General features: G+C 36.2%; 1 protein-coding gene across 13 annotated transcripts in view; it reads right to left on the bottom strand.

The window, feature by feature from the left end:
- The window catches only part of PTPRK (protein tyrosine phosphatase receptor type K), a 380,751-nt gene that overhangs the window by 89,998 nt on the left and 272,737 nt on the right, over positions 1-18,016 (bottom strand). For all 13 annotated transcript variants that reach the window (XM_036404523.1, XM_036404525.1, XM_054514201.1 and 10 more), the window contains exon 8: positions 1,395-1,697. In XM_036404523.1, the coding sequence (XP_036260416.1) occupies positions 1,395-1,697 (303 nt within the window). The remainder of the gene's footprint in view (positions 1-1,394; positions 1,698-18,016) is intronic.

The raw sequence follows: 18,016 nt of genomic DNA, 5'->3' as shown, positions 1-18,016 counted from the left end.
AACCTGCCTTATGTGCACCATCTTCCAAGAAAAATCCACAACAAAACTGGGAGACAAAGTTCTCACTTGACTCTGATTCTGGCAAGTACTGACACTGTGACCATCGGCCATCTCTACACATCTAACAAGATAAAGGTTTCCACTGGAAACCACAACCTTTCTTGAAAACCCAGGTAAAAAGGAAAATAAATCCATTTTCCATGGACTTAACAATATCACTACTACTCTTTTTAAGTTCAAGAAAAGTAGCAACCATACAGTACTTGTCACTAAGTCTTCATATGATGCATCTATGTGTCTATAGTTTTCTACAGCTCCTCATATTCTACCTATTTAATATTTTTTTCTTTTTATTGCAACAGTAAATATATTCCTCTTTTATTTCTCATAAAATTGAAAATGTATGGAAAAACAGCACTACCAGACTCTAACACTGACTGTTATATGAAGCTATATTTCCCATTCATTTATTTTGCAGGCAAGTAAACACACTAGCTTTTTCAATTTTACCTTTTTGTTTATCTACAGTCTTACATTAGTCCAAGTATTCTATTTTTGTTACCTATGGAACTATCTGTTGTCAGTATTTTCACAAAATGTAAACATAAGAAAAAGAAACAAAAAATTGTTTTTGTTACCACATTTTAAATATTATTAGGGAAAAGTATAATTTTTTATTTTCATATCTTTTTTACCAAGATTCATAGCCTAACCTCTGAATGTGTAACCATTAACATGTCTACATCTATTGTTTATTTTTTCACAACTGAGGTAAATTCAACTGTTTTGTTGAAACTTTGTTGAAAGCATTTTAAAGAGGAACCACAGAATATCTGGAGTTGGAACGGACACATACGGATCACTGAGTTAATTCCCAAGTTGTCAAAATATTACTTTAATTTGATAGAGGGCTTTCAAATAGTTAGCAGATACTGTATTCTGAGACCTGCAACATAAATTTTTGCTCAAATATATTTGCTATAGAAGTTTAAAATCTTGAATAGAGTCTTTAAGCACTGAACTCAATATTTAAATATTATATACAGAATTAATTTTCAAATACTACGCCCAATACTGTGAAGAAGTCTAACACCACTACATGTTTCTCATCACCTGTATTAACACAGTATTTGAAAGACTGGAAAACCATCCCCCTTTTTCTGAAAAGAAAGAGACACAGAAATCCAGTTTGACTTGAGATGCATGAACAGCTTTGGCCACATATGCGGGGTGACAGCTATAATACCTTCATAGCTGCCATTTTGGGGCTAATTAATACATTAATAGAAGAGAACGTCCACCCTTCATGATACATATTGTAACATACAAAGTCATTTCCTTTCACCTGCCTAGACTGGACTTGGATGTAATTTCCATAAGAACATTTAACTTACCATCTTCATCTGTCTGGATAATGGTCTCCTCACTTTCCTTCCTCCCTTCTGGGTTGGTTAAGATCATCTTGAGGCTGACATTTGTGTAGGGAGGCAGACGATCCACAACGTGCTGAGGTGCTTTGGGGTCCATGTCCAGGCAGTCTGCTTTGCTCTCGTTGTGTCCACAGAAGTAGTGGTAGCATATCGTGACATTGAAAGTATGGCAACGAGTGATGTTGTACCCCAGAGATTCCCAGTCCACGGCAATGTGTCTGGCCTGGATCTCAGCAATCTTCAGCGTTTTGGGTGTTCTCATCGGTTCTAGAAAATAGGGCATAATGAAGAAAACAATGTTAACATCCTTCATCTGGCACTGAACTGTAGCTGGTAGATGGTGCATTCAGGAACGTGAGAGTTAAGGAAGCACCCAATAAATAGGCATGTATCATCCTTTGCACAGGAGGAGAAAATGCTCCTTAAATTTTTTTACTTCATTCATCTTTGTCCTGTCTTTGCTGGCTTTAGTCAGTGATGGAGACAGCAATGTGAGAAAAAAAATAGTTAATTATCAGTGGAGCAATTCAAAGCAATTGAGAATACAGGCAACAGTTGCAAGGAGAGTGACCAAAAGGCCACACAGCTGTCACTACTGGCTTCCCTTCTTGATTTCCCCCTTACCCTTTTCCTTTTTTTACCTGTGTGAATTAGATAATACATCATAGTGGTAAAGAGTGAACATTTACTACATCATGATTTATCATGCCAGCAAGCATCGCTGTATACTAATTATACTAATTACCTTACTAAACTAGCAGTTACAAAAACGATGCAGATATTAATTAGTGTTTATTATTTTAGTAATGAAGCTCTTCATTCAAGCAAAACCCCTTGGAAATAGCACAAAAAAGTGCTTTGGGATATTCACATTGTATCCTGATTCCTCCAAAACCCCAAAACCATGATTACTCTGAGCAGGTGATCTCTGACCTGCTCCCCAAGCTCAGCTGCTCTCCCCATGTGCATTTGCACCAGCAGAGTATGTGATGCTCCCCAAGCTGTCATCAATCTCTCGCTGCCTCTCCAGGGCATTCATTCCTCATGCAAGAGTAACTTTTATCGTTGAACTTAATTAAAATGATTACACAATGAAAATCATGACCGTGTCTGTATATACAAGAGTTTCACTGAAAATATACCTTGCTAGTACATGCTTCCTCACCAGAGAAAATAAAGCCTGTGATTGATACAGCTTCAGCCTTGTGTCCTTGCTGGTTTAAGGTCAAAACAGTCAAGATTGTTCAAGGAAGTGAAATATAGGATTTCTCCTTCTGCGTATAACTGTTCTTTGTAACTTGCATGAGTTCCAACAAGGCAAAAATCAGCCAAAAGCACAGATGGTATATTGAAATAAGGAAATGTGAATCAGTGTAATGTATTCAGCATGCAGTTTGCCAGACAAACTGCAAACATTTAGTTTCAAACATCAAAACAACAGAATTCTAAATATAACATAAAGGTATTCCTAGCAACATGATGAATGTTAAGGATTAAAAACTACACCTATTTGTTGCCATGATCTATCCTTTCTTCATTTTGAACAAGCACATATATTACCTTTGCCATTAAGTTTCTTTATCATATATACAGCAAAAAATGCAATTAAATAAGACAATTCTGGGTAGTAGCTCTCTGAACACAGTGTACTGTAACAATAGACATTTGAAACTGAAAGATAGCATTGAAAAGGTCCTTGAGAGATAAGAGACTTGAAGAGAAGGAGAAAAAAACGGGTTTTATAGAGAAAACAGTGCCTGGTGCTTTAGCAAGTAGAGAGAGGTGTGAGGTGGTCATTGAAAGAAAAAAAAAATAGCAATATAGTAGATCTACTGAAGGAGCTGACAAGGGTCTTCAAAGAATGAATATTCTCTTGGCTACTGCCAGCACTTGGGAAAAAATTGAACACACTCAAGTGCCATGAATGAAGAGAACTGTTAAGACAAATACATATATACATACATGTTTATGTATATATATACAAAATCAGCCCTTTTCTCGTATGAATGAGAGTGCAAAACTTAGTTATACATACTCTGATTTAGAGTTTGAGGCCTAGAAGAGAAACATATCCTTCACCAAGGAAATGTATTATAGGCTAAGTTTTCCTTCTGAAATTGAATGATTTTTCTCATTTTAGTCATTTCCTCTTTGTTCTCCTACTCCAGTTTGTGCTTTCAACCTCTCCCACTAGAGATGGAATTCAAACCTGAATGCGAAATTTATTGGAAATAAAACAACACCTGGTGTCTGACCATGAAGTCTGAAACTCAATAGTTTGAAGCCAACCAATCAGTGACAGAAAACATTTTCTTCTTGCATCTCTCATGACAAGACTTAAACTGCATTTACACTGTGCTGCACAGCACTTTAAAGAGAGAAGAAAAAAAAGAAAAGCTTTGTTAAACTTAAAGAAAAATTATTTTACAATTCTATGCAAATTTTACAAATGTGTCACAGCATCAGAGGAGATACTGAAATGCATTCTTTATTCACCTGTCAAAAAGGAAAGAATGAAAGACAGAGTGTGATCTCACTTTCTCACAACTATTCCCTTCTTTGGCAGAAATTAAACAACTTCTGCAATATTGAGATGGTAATTAAAGTCTGCAGAGTCTCTCAACAGCTTTAGAAACTCTGCCAACTGTCCCACTGCTCCTAAAACGATGCTTTAAAAACACAATTTTACTCTTTCTTCTGGGCAATGTTCATCTTGGGAATCTCTAGAGGTAAAGACCAATTGTTTTAAACTACCACACCACAAAGTCTCCATCTGTAACACCTCAGTAAAAAGCAATCTTCGAATAATTACTTTTCTCAGATAAAGCACTATTGAATTTTTGAGTAGGCTTCCCAAAGATCTCAACCATCTCATTAAGAATAGCTTTGATCTTGATGGGAGTAAATAGTGTTCATCTCCTTTTTCCATTTCCCATCACAATTTAGGGTTTGAGTTTCACTGAAACATTTCTTTAGTCCTACAGGGATTTTATTTCAATTAATGCATTCTCTTCTTATCTCTTGATACTCTTTGAGTACTGCAAATCCCAATTATTCAATTCACGTCTTGTCTTCCCAGTTTTCTCCGTATCTTTCCTCTTTAAGTCATGTTGAGAACTTTTATCCAAAATACATGGACTTTCAAGCACATGAGTTCTTACTTTGTTGAATTATCTGTGTCAAATAGGCACCCTATGACAAAGAGAGAAGAAATAAGATGCTCTCAGAATACCTGCTCAATCCCTAACCTGTCCACTGGAGTGTCAGAAATGATGGCAGAAGGCACTTAATATGTTTCAAACATTAATTTACCAATTACCCCTATGAGACATGTAAGTGGTGTTAAACGTTTCTGTGAAGAGAAAGAGGCACAAAAAAGGTTAATAGCTTGTTCAAGGCTACAAAGCAAATTACTGCCAGGGCCACAAGAAAGCTGAACCCAGCTGCCAAGTCACTGGTGGCCATCAGACACCTAGCTGCAACAATTCATAGAGCTCATGTACAACGTATGCACCAGTGCTTCCACCCAAATTCTAACTCCAATCCTACACTCCAGTCCTTTTTTAAAAAGAGGTTTGGTGGGTGTTTTTTTAAAGGTTTTCTTAGAACAAGTTTGAAAAAGCATAACAGAGCCCAGACACTAATTGAGTATCTGAGCATAAGGACATATTATTTAAAAAACAATAATTTGGCTTATTCTTTTAGAAAGATTTTTTGATTGAGAGCTTCAAATTTGAATGAAACAGCATTTCTTTATGTTTTGCATTAAATCTTGCATTTAAAATTTAAATTTTTTGGGAGATGATATTCATAATTTATTTATTTTTTCAAGCCTTTTTCTCCATCAGATTAAAGGCTGGAGGGAGTTCTTTTGTGGTGACAGCAGAAAGTATGGAGGACTTCTGTTGTTGCAGGAAATTCAATATCCTGTGACTGCCTCAAGCTCTTAGATATGAACATCCTGGCTGGCAGAGTTAGGTCTTTGAACAGAAACCCAGCAACAAAGCATATAGAGGAACTGGTGGTGGTGGTGGCAAGGTTGACCTTTAGATTCTTGTGAACACCTCTAATGATGACAGGCTCCCTCCTGCCAGACCTTGCCTGCCCATGGGCTGCTGCTGTGACCTCCATCCCATTTCCACCTCTACTTACAGCCAGCTTCTCCCTCTGCCCTTTGCTCTTGACACCTGACAATACCCATCCCTGTTATCCCCCTCCTCCTCACCCCTGCTTTGTGTCTTGGCCCACAAATAGTACCAAGTGCTTGCTGACTCAGATTTATTATCCAATCTGACTGGTTTTAGCCTCATTGAACCAATTAAAAAGAGAGGCATTGGGAGAATATCAAAACAACAGAAAAACCAGAATGATAAGAGATATCTACATTTGTACAGATTACTAAGTGCTCAATCCTTATCCAGAAACCATGCAAAAGAATTACACGCATGTGGCACTCAATCACAACAATTTCTGGATCAAGAAGATTTAACCCAACCTTATGTGATAAAATAAAGAACATTTTAGTAATTCTCCAAAGGTTAACAATAGAGGGATAGATGGTGAAAGAGACAAACCTGTTGACCCCATACAACCTCTCAACTGCAGGATGATTTAATAAGACTCTCCAGATATAACAGATAAAATTAAATTCAATTTCTTTAGTGCTTGATAAGCAACTCATGATATGACAGGCCAATATCAAGCCTCTTGGTAGAGATTATCTTCACTTACACAGAGATGGGAGTGAAAACAAAAGCCTTCACAGCTGCAGAAGCAGCAAGGTGAGAGCATTTCCTCAGAACCACTTTTTAATGATAATACATATTAGCCTGCTGTCAGTCAGAGACAAACACATGTCCCAAAAGCTGTGAAAAAATCCCATATAAAGAGGCTAGCAAAGTGTGACACGTGCTCTGCTTTTGCTGCCTTTCCTCAGAAATCTCAAATATTGACTGCAAGACAGTTTAATTTGCACATACCTGGCAGAGGTGGGAGAATTAGATCTTCTGATAAGCAACCAGAATGCACATTTGTTCACATGAAATGGAAAATGACTGGACAAATTTTAAAGCACAAACATTTCAGATAAAGATGGTGCTTCTCAAAAACCAGCATATCCTGTCTATACACTGTCTGTGTATTCAGTTCTTTAATTGGGGTTGGCTTTTGGATCCTTCCTCCCCATTGAACTCTTTCTAGTCTGTCATTACACTGAGGAGCTGAATTCCAATTTCTGCTTTAATCACAATGACTGGAATTCAAGTTTATCAAGTTTAAAAGCAAACCAGGTGGCCTACATTGGTGACACTGGAGGTGAAAACTAACGAGACTTGGAAGGTGTGATAATTTCTCCATTTGAGGGAACCACAGAGAGATGTAAAGCCTATGTTAAATGAAAACTCTCATATAGAAAAGCAAATCTATGGCCATTATTTAAAAAGTACAGGTAATAACCCCATAATTTAAAGCACACTGTTTCTAACCAAGACTCCTTAATTATCTTGCCTTCTAAGACAAAAACTATGTAGACAAAAAGAAGCCCTTATATTTCTTCCAATATTCTCAGTCTGAACAGCCACTGGAATTTCCCAGACTTTTCTTCTATGAGAACATGAGCCCCCCTTGTCCTGTGGCTTCTCCTGACCTTTCCAGGGTAACTCTTTCCTTGGCATGTGGGAAATAAAGAGGATTATTTTAAGATATCATCGTGGTTGTTGCTCCTTTCTCAGTTCATGCAAGGTCCTATAAAACCAAAATGTTCCCAAAACTCAAAGGAAAAAAAAAAAGTTATGGTCCTGTTGCTGTGAAGAATTATTCTGAAAGACCCCGGATAAGAACCTCAAAGAAATGTAAGAGGGAAAAGAGCTGAAGGAAGCACAATCCACATAGGAATAACTATCAGAAGGGCAGTAAGAAAACAGTAAACAAAGGTTTCTTGCTTGCTCATTTTGGCTGCATTGCTCTCAATTATTACTTTTGTTATTAGTAAATGATGAATCAGGCAGAAAGGATTTTTTATATAGCTTCTAAATTCCTCACATCATAAACTTGGTTAGGACTGCTGAACAGAGAAGTTTATGACTCATTAAAAAGGACCAAACTAGAATTAAATATTTCAAGACACAACCACAGCCTCAGCAAGAACTATGCACATCAACTGTGATTACTTCTGCACTTTTGGGGGTAATGTGCTGTTGTCAAAGGAGCAAACTGTAATTAAGTTATGTTATGAACAAAGCTAACAAAAATCCCTAGGTAAGGTGAGCTGCACTAGAATATCCATGATGAAGCCCCTGAGTTTCAAGGATTATTAACCTAAAAGTCCAAGAGAATTTAGTTCAGATTAACTACCAATAACTCCATTATTTAACAATATGATGATAACACAGGAAGATCCTTCAGACATCCCCAAAATGTCATGCATTTCAGTCTGATTTTCATAAACCAGTCTGTATGACAGAATAATTCCTGCCAATTCTATTTAAGTTTCTTGTCTGTAACTGGAAGATTTTTGACCAATTCCAAGTAGAGTTAAAGACAGCTTTGAAGTAAGGGCATAATTATCTAGCATTGGGCCCAGTTCTTTACTACATAGTAATAGCTCATGAACTACTTACCTTTAGTCAGGGACGCTCTTCTTACAACTTGATGTGTATTCCAACCCAAAACTACACCACATTATATTACCAACTGGATCAATATTGATGCAGGATGATATAAGGCATCAATATGCCCTTCTCATACATTATTGGAATAAAGTACTATTCCATTGTTGGAGTACCTGAACTCCCTCATTCTCAGAATCTACAAAAAACCAGGACATCTGTCATGTAGATAAATGTAAGTTGGAAAGTCTAACTAAGCTACTTGCTAGTAGCATTTTTTGTTTGGTTGCATTGATTTCATTTGTTTTGGGCTTCTTTTTTTTACTGTTGATTTGTTGTTTAAAAAAAATTTGTTTCACATCAGCATTTAAGACACCTGATTTTAGGCAGCCACATTTGAAAACTCAGGCCTTCAATCCTTTTAAACTTAGAAGCATGAAGAAATGGTGAACACCAAAGGGAGAGAAGTTAATGAAGTTGACAGAAGTAGTACAATTTGAAGTCTTTTCTGCAGTCTGACAAGAAAGGAAAAAATAACGGGTACATATTCCCATGATAAAAATCATAGGGATTGCTGGGCATCTCCCTTCTCAAAAGTGTGACACATACATAATACAAGACAAATATGGATGTAAACATAAAAAAGAATTAACTTTTTGTGCATTAGTATGTCCAACTGTTTGTCATGTGAAATATAAACCCAGAATAAATGAAACTATGATATTTATACTGTGTTAACATTACAGATTTTTTTGGTGCAAACAAAGGTTATAATGCAATTGCATGAAAATCTATGAGTTTTTTCTCCTTTCACTTCATCTAGTGACTGATGTGTTAAGCCAGCTTACAAATTTCTTATTGACCACATACTTCAGGGAGCTGAAGAAAACATCTGAATTATTACTTATATAATCAGCTCTACTACACTAGTTTCAGTAGCAATGAGGGGATATTCAATATATTTTTAGAATGTATCTTTTTGAATGCAAAACACAGCTGTCCCTGCATCATAGGTGTAGTAAACAGATAAATATAACTGCCCTACTGACAATTATTTGCCCATTTATTCTGTTGCCTCCACGCATGATTAACAGTTTATGCATCCTTAGCATGTAATCAATAACTGCAAAGTCTTGTATTAGTTTGAGAGATTAGACATCCCTTGATAAAAAATTCTGTTGACTTCTCCAGTTAAGCTTAGCTCAAAAAAATCCACTTTTTAATTCTTTTTTTCTTTTTAAATCTGAGTTTAAATCAAAAGGAACTATAGGGTCTGGGGGGAGAGGAAAAGCGGGCATGTTGTCTTTAATCTCATTCTTCCAAATGAACAAAACCTATCTGATGGTATAAAACACAAATCAGCATGTCAACAAGCATCAGACTGCAAGAGTAAACACAGGGGAAGCCTAACAGTACAAAATGCCTAGGAAGCCTGACTACAGTCATCAAGTTTAATTCTGTAAAGTAATTTACAAAACTATTAGTGATAGGGAAAAAGTGAACCTTTGACTTGAAATATCAGTAATGATTATGTTAAAGCATAAAGGAAGATATAATCTAAAACAATAGCAATTATATTATAAAGAATATGCAATGTGTATTTATACACACATGTATATATTATTACCCACCTTAACAGAGAAGCTAACTATGCAATGCTATGAAGAAAGCATTTACAAACATTTATTTGAACATAAATCGCCATTATTGCTTAGGTGATATATTGTTCATTTCTCTCCAATACGCATTCATAAACATGTTTTTTATGGTTTTGTTTACAAGGTATATATTTGGGAGCTTAGGATGTAATGAGTATTAAGCAAAATGACTAAGTTGGAGCAGTGTGAATGAGCTAAACAAGAATTTTCTATGGACAGTGTTAAAGCTTCAGTTCCTTTCTCCTGTGTAGAAAAATTTCAGTCCTCCAAGTTAGGAAGCATAAATACCATCACATAAAATAAATGAAAAAATGTGGAATGCATTCTATAATAGATAAATAGTAAGCACAAAGTACTTAGACTGGAAAAAAAGGCCACATTCACCTCTGATAACCAAGAATTGAAAATTGCAAGCAGTACTTATGATACCCACTTAAAACCTGTATACACATTTGTGTGTATGCATGCACAATGATAGACCTGTGTAGATATGTTCCCCACATGCAGATAAAACATCCATCAAAATTCATCCTCTCTGTCTCTTCACACCTACTGAAATGGTCTCAATCCTATTTTCTCCCATTTCCCTTTTTTCTCATCTGGTTCCTGCTTCCCCTGGGGCCTTGGTTGAAACCACCCATCCTCCATCCCACTGCCTGCAACCCACAAAGCCTTGAGTTTCTACCTTGATCACAGCCCATGAACTAACACATCCAATGTTATGCTTAGGTGGCAAAACCCAATAGCAACTTTGTGTTGCACCTTACTCTAGCCCCTTCCACAAAATCAGTAACACAAGACTACATACCACACAATGTATATATTGCATGGTGATAGATATCTTTATATAATGCATAAACCTTGGATGAAACACAGATTTGTTAAGTTTAAAACCAGGAGTGAAACTGTAACATACAATGCCTCTGCTGTATATATTTTGTCCCACAAGTGAAACAATCCAGGTAATTTATTTTTAAATGTTGAATGACAACAACAGTTGCTTCTATTGTACAGAAGAGTTTTCTCTAAGCAGTTGAAAATTTATTTAATGAAGTGTCTTCATTTTCTTCATTGGCTCATACAAGTTTAAGAACATAAGTTGATAGTTTAAGCAAGTTTGTTTTCTTCAGGGATAATACAGAAGCAAAGAATTGCTCTAACATCATATTTTTGAATAAGATCACATACCATTTTCAATGGTATGTAGAATTCTAAAAATGCTGGTAAGGAGCCATGGGGAAAATTCTTTTCTAAGGTGGCTACTTGTCTACTGTGAAATTGTACCATTTTTTAATTTCAGTGAAATTTTATTACTTAAGTCACACAGTCACCTGCCAAAGTTTGACTAAACTTGACTAAGAAAACTCCTCAATCTACTGGTCAATCACCACTGCCAAGTGACTACCACAACCTAATATTTGTACCTGTATGAATAATCTTCTTAATACCTTGATTTGATATTTCTTTACAGATATTTTAAACAACTTTCTGTGTATTTTAAGTGTTCCAATTTCAATTCAACTGTCCCTTGATGTGATGTACCAGTGAGAAAAAATTACATTCTTGCGTCAGCAGGCAAAGCACTGTCCATGATTTGCTAATGAAACAGTCATGACATTTTCATTAGAAGATACAGCCCTAAGTTGATAATTTCCAGAGAGGACCTTTTTTACTGAAAAGTTCATTAAAACATTCTTTTCAGAAAGGGAAAGGATGATAAGGAATATTTCCTTTTCATATTGTCTTGCTCTGTGGGCAAAATTGACATGGTATCAACTCTCTTCCTTAATACCATGTAGCTGCAAAAGTTTGCAAGGCTATTTTGGGAAATGGGACTGAATCCTGCAAACCTTTTGTTCCTGGAGCTGCCTTAACATAAGCAAGGCTCTGCAGAAGTGAGCTCACAAGCACCTCTTAGCCACTGTGAAAGAGGGTCCTTGAAAAAGAAGACAAAAGCAATGAAAATACCTTGCTGACAGAGGCACTAGCAAGTTGGGGAAGTGTTTTCTAAAATAGGCCATGAAATTCAAATAATACTTTTCCATTTAGCTGTTCTGTTGCTCCATAGGACAATAGTCTGCCATGGAGATATAAAGTACTCTCAAGAAATTGCTCTGTTGCTTCACTTTCAGCCATTTAGTGTTTCACCAAGCTGTTATTTCCTGTCTAAGCAGAAACTTGGAAAATACAAAATAATTCACCTACAGTAAAAGAAAGTAATGCATTTTAGAAGCAATTTTCTCTTTGCAAACTTCCTCTGAACACTTCTGGCTTATTCATTAACAAAAATGTTAATGAAAAATGATTCTGCAGAATTTTCTGTCAATAGTAAAGCTGGATGAGTTGTAACACAAAAAGGTGGCAAACCCAGCAAATGAAAAACAATCAAAGATGCTGTGGATAATAACTTACCCTGCTTTCAAAAACAGGTGATTGTATAAAAAGTTATTGATTAATGAGCAAATGATTTTGTTTTATAAAGAACTGATGGTGTTGCTAAATGCAAGCAAAACAAATCTACTTTTCACTCACATGCAAATGTAAGGATCAGCTCTTTGCTTGCAGGAGTCATCACCACTTACTACTTCTTTCTTGCTCTAGATACCCATCTAGAGACTTATCTACTTCAAGCTGTCAATCATATTCAATAATTTTACCACATTCTGACTTTCAAAAAGATATTGTACTAGAACAGTTGTCTTGGCTTCACTGTTAGAGCAAAGCATGTGCCAACGTGCTCCCCCCACCAGCTCTACTATAGCAGTCACCTGAGAGAGTGTCAATCATGCCTGCTGAGTAAGTGGAGCATTAAATTATTTTTTTATGCCTGTGTTGTACATGCTGAATCACTGTCATCATACCCTCACAACAGAATTCAAAGAACGAAAGGCAGCCAATTAGCCAAGTCAAGGCCACACAGGCAAATGCAGTATTAATTTGGAAGTGCAGGCTAATTGCTGGACACCAGCATTATACTGTCACTTAAACCAGATTTATTGCTGAGTCTAATAAATGTTTAAAAATAAATAAAAGAACAATCCCTTTCTCTCACCTTATTACTGAAAGACTTAAAAAATTCCCCTGGGTTTCTGCCAGGTTTGGTTTGTTTTTTTTTTGGCACCCCATCTTACTGCTAACCTTTTGGAGATCAACATAACAAGCACATATGCAATCTGCTACCATCCCCTCTTGTCACCATGATCAAGCCACTAGCTCATAACCCTTATTAACAACCATAATAATTTGCAGTCTTAAGCATCTATAGAATGCCAAAAAATATAAAACTCTTCAGAATTTGTTTAAAGGTTTTTTGACTAGCAGAGGAGGTTTGGAGTTTTTCCCCAGCTTTTTGAGCTAATTCTATTAATATCCATATTCATTAATATCAGCTTATAATGCCAGCCTTATTCTCCTACTGGCCATATTCTTCATGACCACCTTCTTCCCCTCTCCTTGATTTGAACCATGAAGTTATGGCCACTCTTGCCTTCCAAATTTCGCTTGCTACTTTAATATTCAGGCAAAATTACAACATTACTATTAACTTGAGCTGAAACAAAGACATGTGCTAACAGTAAAAAAAGATAACCATCAAAAAACCTTGAGCATGTTTGCCTTTTCCAGTAGCCCTTCACTTGTTGCTTTTGACTTGGATATCTGGAAGGCAGATTAAATCATGGCACTATAGAACAATTCAGCTTGGAGGGGACCTTTGATGCTCATGTAACTCCATCTCCTTCTCAAAGTAACTGTATCAGATTGCTCAGGAACTGGTCCAGTCTATTTCTGGATATTCGGAATGAGACAAATTCTACATTCTCTCAGGACAATAGTCATAGCAGATACTTAGGAGATATAAATGTGACTTCGAGGCTTGAGCTGATTTCAAAACACTTGGTGAAAAGCAGAGAATTCCAAAATTCCCTAAGAAAGCATCAGATTTTTTTTTTTGATCTTGCTTCACAGTATCTGACACTGACCCCTGTTAGATGGCAAGGCTATCCATTCAAATTTCACCAAGCTTCACTTTGTTTGACACACAACTTTACAGTTCACAGAATACAAGAAGCATGTTTTCCTATTAAAAATATTATTTTTAACTGCAGTATTTAAGATAAATATGCAAAATAAAGCTGAACAGAAGAATTCAGTTCTCCTCTTTGCAAACCACATGATTGTGGCACCTAGGCCTGTGGTTTTTATGGTAGACTTGGCAGTGTTAAGTTTATGGTGGGACTTGAGCAGCTTAAAAGTCTTTTTCAACATAAATGATTCTATGATTTTATACTAGAGAATGGGGAAAATTACTGTACTTTAATCAGCATATTTCACACCAGTATTTAAAGATATTTGGCAAGGGGCAGACATCTAAACAAAATGAATTGGGGTTATCCTGTTTAATAATCCTTAGGTTATCATATTTATCTACTAGAAAATTGTTGATGGATGTTTTTGTTTGTTTAGAGGGTTTGGTTCAGATTTTACTTCTACTGAACATTATAATAGAACCCAAGAACAGAAGTCAATCATCGTAAGAGTTCAGTGATGCATCTGAGTGCATTGCCTTTACTTCTTAATCAAAGTATAAAAAAGATGGAAAAGGCCAACTGTTATATGAATGTACGTGGCATAGAAGCCCATTTTAACATCTAGAAAAAAATCAGGTAAATTGAAGTCATGTAAGAAATTCACTAATATCATCTTGTGAGCTGTGCTGACATTGCAATCACCAGTATGAATAATGAAATTTGTGCTTTCAGTCTTTTCTCACAGCTATAAGTACCATGGTAGTGCAGTGCCTTTTCAACATTATGACAAAATGATTAATCTCTATTAATTGGTTTTGAGCAAAGGCTTTATACAGAGACTGAAGAGAGCAACAGAATATATGATTTTCACAGCTAAGCATTTAAATCAAGATATTTGCTGAGAGGGTGAACTAGTTTACTTAATAGTGAGGTCTATCTACCATTGGGTGTTTCTGCCAGGGCTAAAGGACTGGCTTATCCAAGTGACACACAGTCTCCAGGAAAGGGGGCCATACACTCAGAAAAGAGAGAATTCCAAGCCCAGCTCCTAAATGGCTTCAGAGAAAAAAGTCACCACAGCCATAGAAATTTCCAAGCAAAGAATGCAATCCATGCTCTACTTGCAGCTTGGCTCCTGAGGAATGTGCCCCTCAAGTAACAGTTCCAGTAAGCATTCAACCCAAAGGACAACAGACTGCTTGTCTTCTTTTGGACACAAACACTACTGCCTAATTAAGCAGTGTGTATAAAATGAAGGTTCCTTCAGTTGCTGGGGAGCTTGGCAAGAGGTTTTTTTTTTCAAACTGCTCTCCATTTAAATTCAGATATTTTGTTTCTAGACACAAAAATTCTCAAGGAAATTTATTTGAAATGTCTGGTTGATTTCTTTGTTGTTGCTGGCTCTGAACCCTCATTTTTGCTTAGCTATTTTGATCAGGCTATGACTGAGTATCTTGCTAGGAAAATTGCTATCTCTTTTAGAAAGGATCCAAAACACTCTGAGCTGATTTTAATTCTTTTTAACACAATTAATAGATCCTTCCTAAATATAAAATATTGTAAGAAGAAGTTATCTACAGACTTGTAAGAAATTAATTTAAATTACACAGTCCACAGAAAAACCAGCCTTGTCTTTAATAGAACAGTTGGAAAAAAAGTTGTGTGCAACCTGCTGTTTTACAAGCCTCATTACAACAATCAGCATTTGGCATTTGAGAAGAACATTTAATAAAACCAAAAGATACCAGATTATATTGGCAGAAAAATTATTATCAAAATTATACTGACTCCTTGCAAAAGTAAGTGAAGCTGTAGAATTTGTGTTATCCTCATTTCCGTCTGAGTATGAAAATCCAAAAACTTTCATTTCCTTAACATTCTTTGAAAAAAGACAAGAGGATAACAAATCACTTTAATGATACTGTTATGAAGTAAGAACAAATGATGGAGCTGTAGCTATGTTTACAATTATGGCCTTGCTTTGATATTATACAGCTGATAATATCCCAGCCTTATGTGTCCTGTGCTACTTCTTGAGTTCAATTTCCTTCAGATAATGTATTTGGGTTCCATAATATGCCTCTTTGGTGAAACCAATAACTGAATCCTGTGGTAATTCCTCAGGAAGTTATAATTTATGGCAATTGTCTGTTCCCACCACTTTTCTCAGTAATTTGTTCCAATGATTAATAGCCCACTGTTAAAGACAAATAATTGTGCCTTACTTCTAATTTAAATCAGCCTGACTTCAGCGTGCAGCCATTTGAGGTTCTCACATTTTACCTCCTCTAGAGGAAAGAGGTGTTTTGTACCATGTAGTATTATTCCCCTGTAAAAATACTGTATAATTACCTCCTTCTCTCTGATAGACATTTATGATTGAGATCTTTAAGTGACCTTTTTTAAGACTATATCTTAAGCCATGACTATGTGGCACTTTTCTCCCTTCCTCCCAAACGTGCAGCTGTGTGTTGAAAGCAGGGACACCAGATGTGCGCCCAGTTATCAATATTGGTCATACTCACAAAATCACATTTTTTCTCCCAGCACTGACCTTGATTTTTAATCATACCATTACACAAAGAACTTTTGGTGATTGCTGGTCTACATCCCCAAAAACTCTTTTTGTGTTTCCATACTATCTCTTCCAAATGCATGTATTTTTTACATTCGTGTGTAGACAGTAAGCCACACTATCTGTTATATCTCTAAACTATCAGAGGAGGCAAAAAGGTAAAAACGAAGCTTCAAATTTAAATCTCAAAGCAAGTACATAACTCTAAGTATAATGTCATAAACTTTAAATGTGAGAAATCTTGCCTTTGCAGGTTCTCACTTCACAGCTCAAAATTTTGATTGCATTTTGTAATCAAATGATGCAAAAAAATTAGAGCTAAATACCACTGGTTAAAGGGTGATAGACTTTATCTGTAAATGTATTTACTAATTCACTTTGCTTATGACTCAAAATAAAGACTATGAATACACACGTTAGTCTGAATTAAAATATTACAATTATTTCATATTATGAGCTGCAGAGAAAAAGAAAACAAAACCAGAAAAGAATGCCAATGCAGGGAGAAAGAGGGCTATGCCTTCTCCCTGTATAAACACCTCAAAAAATGCAGTCATGCTTGACTGCAAAAGACAATAGTACAATTTTTTCTCAAAAACCAGTGCCTTGCTGAAAGTCACTGAAGATTCCCCAAGGAGAACTTGAATTAGAGTCAAAGGCCAAACATAAAGACACCTCTCTGAAACCTAATCCTCTTGCCCATTTAAAATGTTCCTGCAGCTTCTGGTCAGGAAAACACAGCACTGGAATTGTACTGTCTGTTTTACTTGTTTTTCTTTAGTGTTTTCAACACCAAATAACTCAAATATCTGAACAAGTATCAACACAACTAAAATAAAAACAGATAACCTACTCCTTTTACCATTCAATGTCAGATTGTTCCTCCCCTTCCACTCTCTTTTGGCATTAGCAACATAACAATGTTTAAACTACAAATAGGCATTAGAAATTTTAGTGTTACTTAGTGGGTTTAAATGAAAGCTGATTGCTTTTCCACTGTCCTTCCAAGATGTTCCAGTAGAGACGCGGATTTAGGTACAAGAATGAGGACTGTGTCTTTTCAGACATTAGGATGAGCCTGAAAGCATGGCACATTTGTTGACATCTATAGCTATTAAAAAAACAGCCAAATTCATTCATAAATTAGCTCTAAAGAAAAATTTAAGCACTAAGTAATAAGAGCAAAACAAGCATTTTTATGTCATCTGGATAAAACCAAAAAAAGTCTTCATTCAGGAAACTATTTTACCAGTCATTGTCACAGAACAAGAACTCCTCAGTGTCTCCCTTGACAGATCTGACAGCTCACTAGGGTCTCCAGGAGGCTTCATGAGCTGACATCTCTCTGCTTTCTCCATAGACACTCCTCTTCCCCCATCTCACTCAGCTCCCTTAGATCTTTAAACTCCAAACCTGCTCTATTTCAAGCCCTCAGGTGTGTTGGATTCTCCTGCCACAGGTGGGAAAAATATTTTCCTACTCTTTATTTGATCTAAGAATATAATCAGCAACTCCAAATACAGATACAGCAACATCAGGTACTTCATTTCAGCACCCAGGCAAAAACCTAAGGTATTTTGCATTTATTACTTGCAAACAAGAGATACAAAACTAGGGCACTCACTGTGAACATAAAAGTGTCACAAAATGTGTTTATAGTCTTCAAATCAGAGAAGCATTTTAAAAGTCAGGATTAACCTTCTCTAGAGCAGCACCAGGA

Source organism: Molothrus ater, chromosome 3 (genome assembly GCF_012460135.2).
Source record: "Molothrus ater isolate BHLD 08-10-18 breed brown headed cowbird chromosome 3, BPBGC_Mater_1.1, whole genome shotgun sequence".
Lineage (NCBI taxonomy): Eukaryota > Metazoa > Chordata > Aves > Passeriformes > Icteridae > Molothrus > Molothrus ater.
The sequence above is the reverse complement of the archived record's forward strand: the minus strand, read 5'-3'. Positions and strand labels throughout refer to the sequence as shown.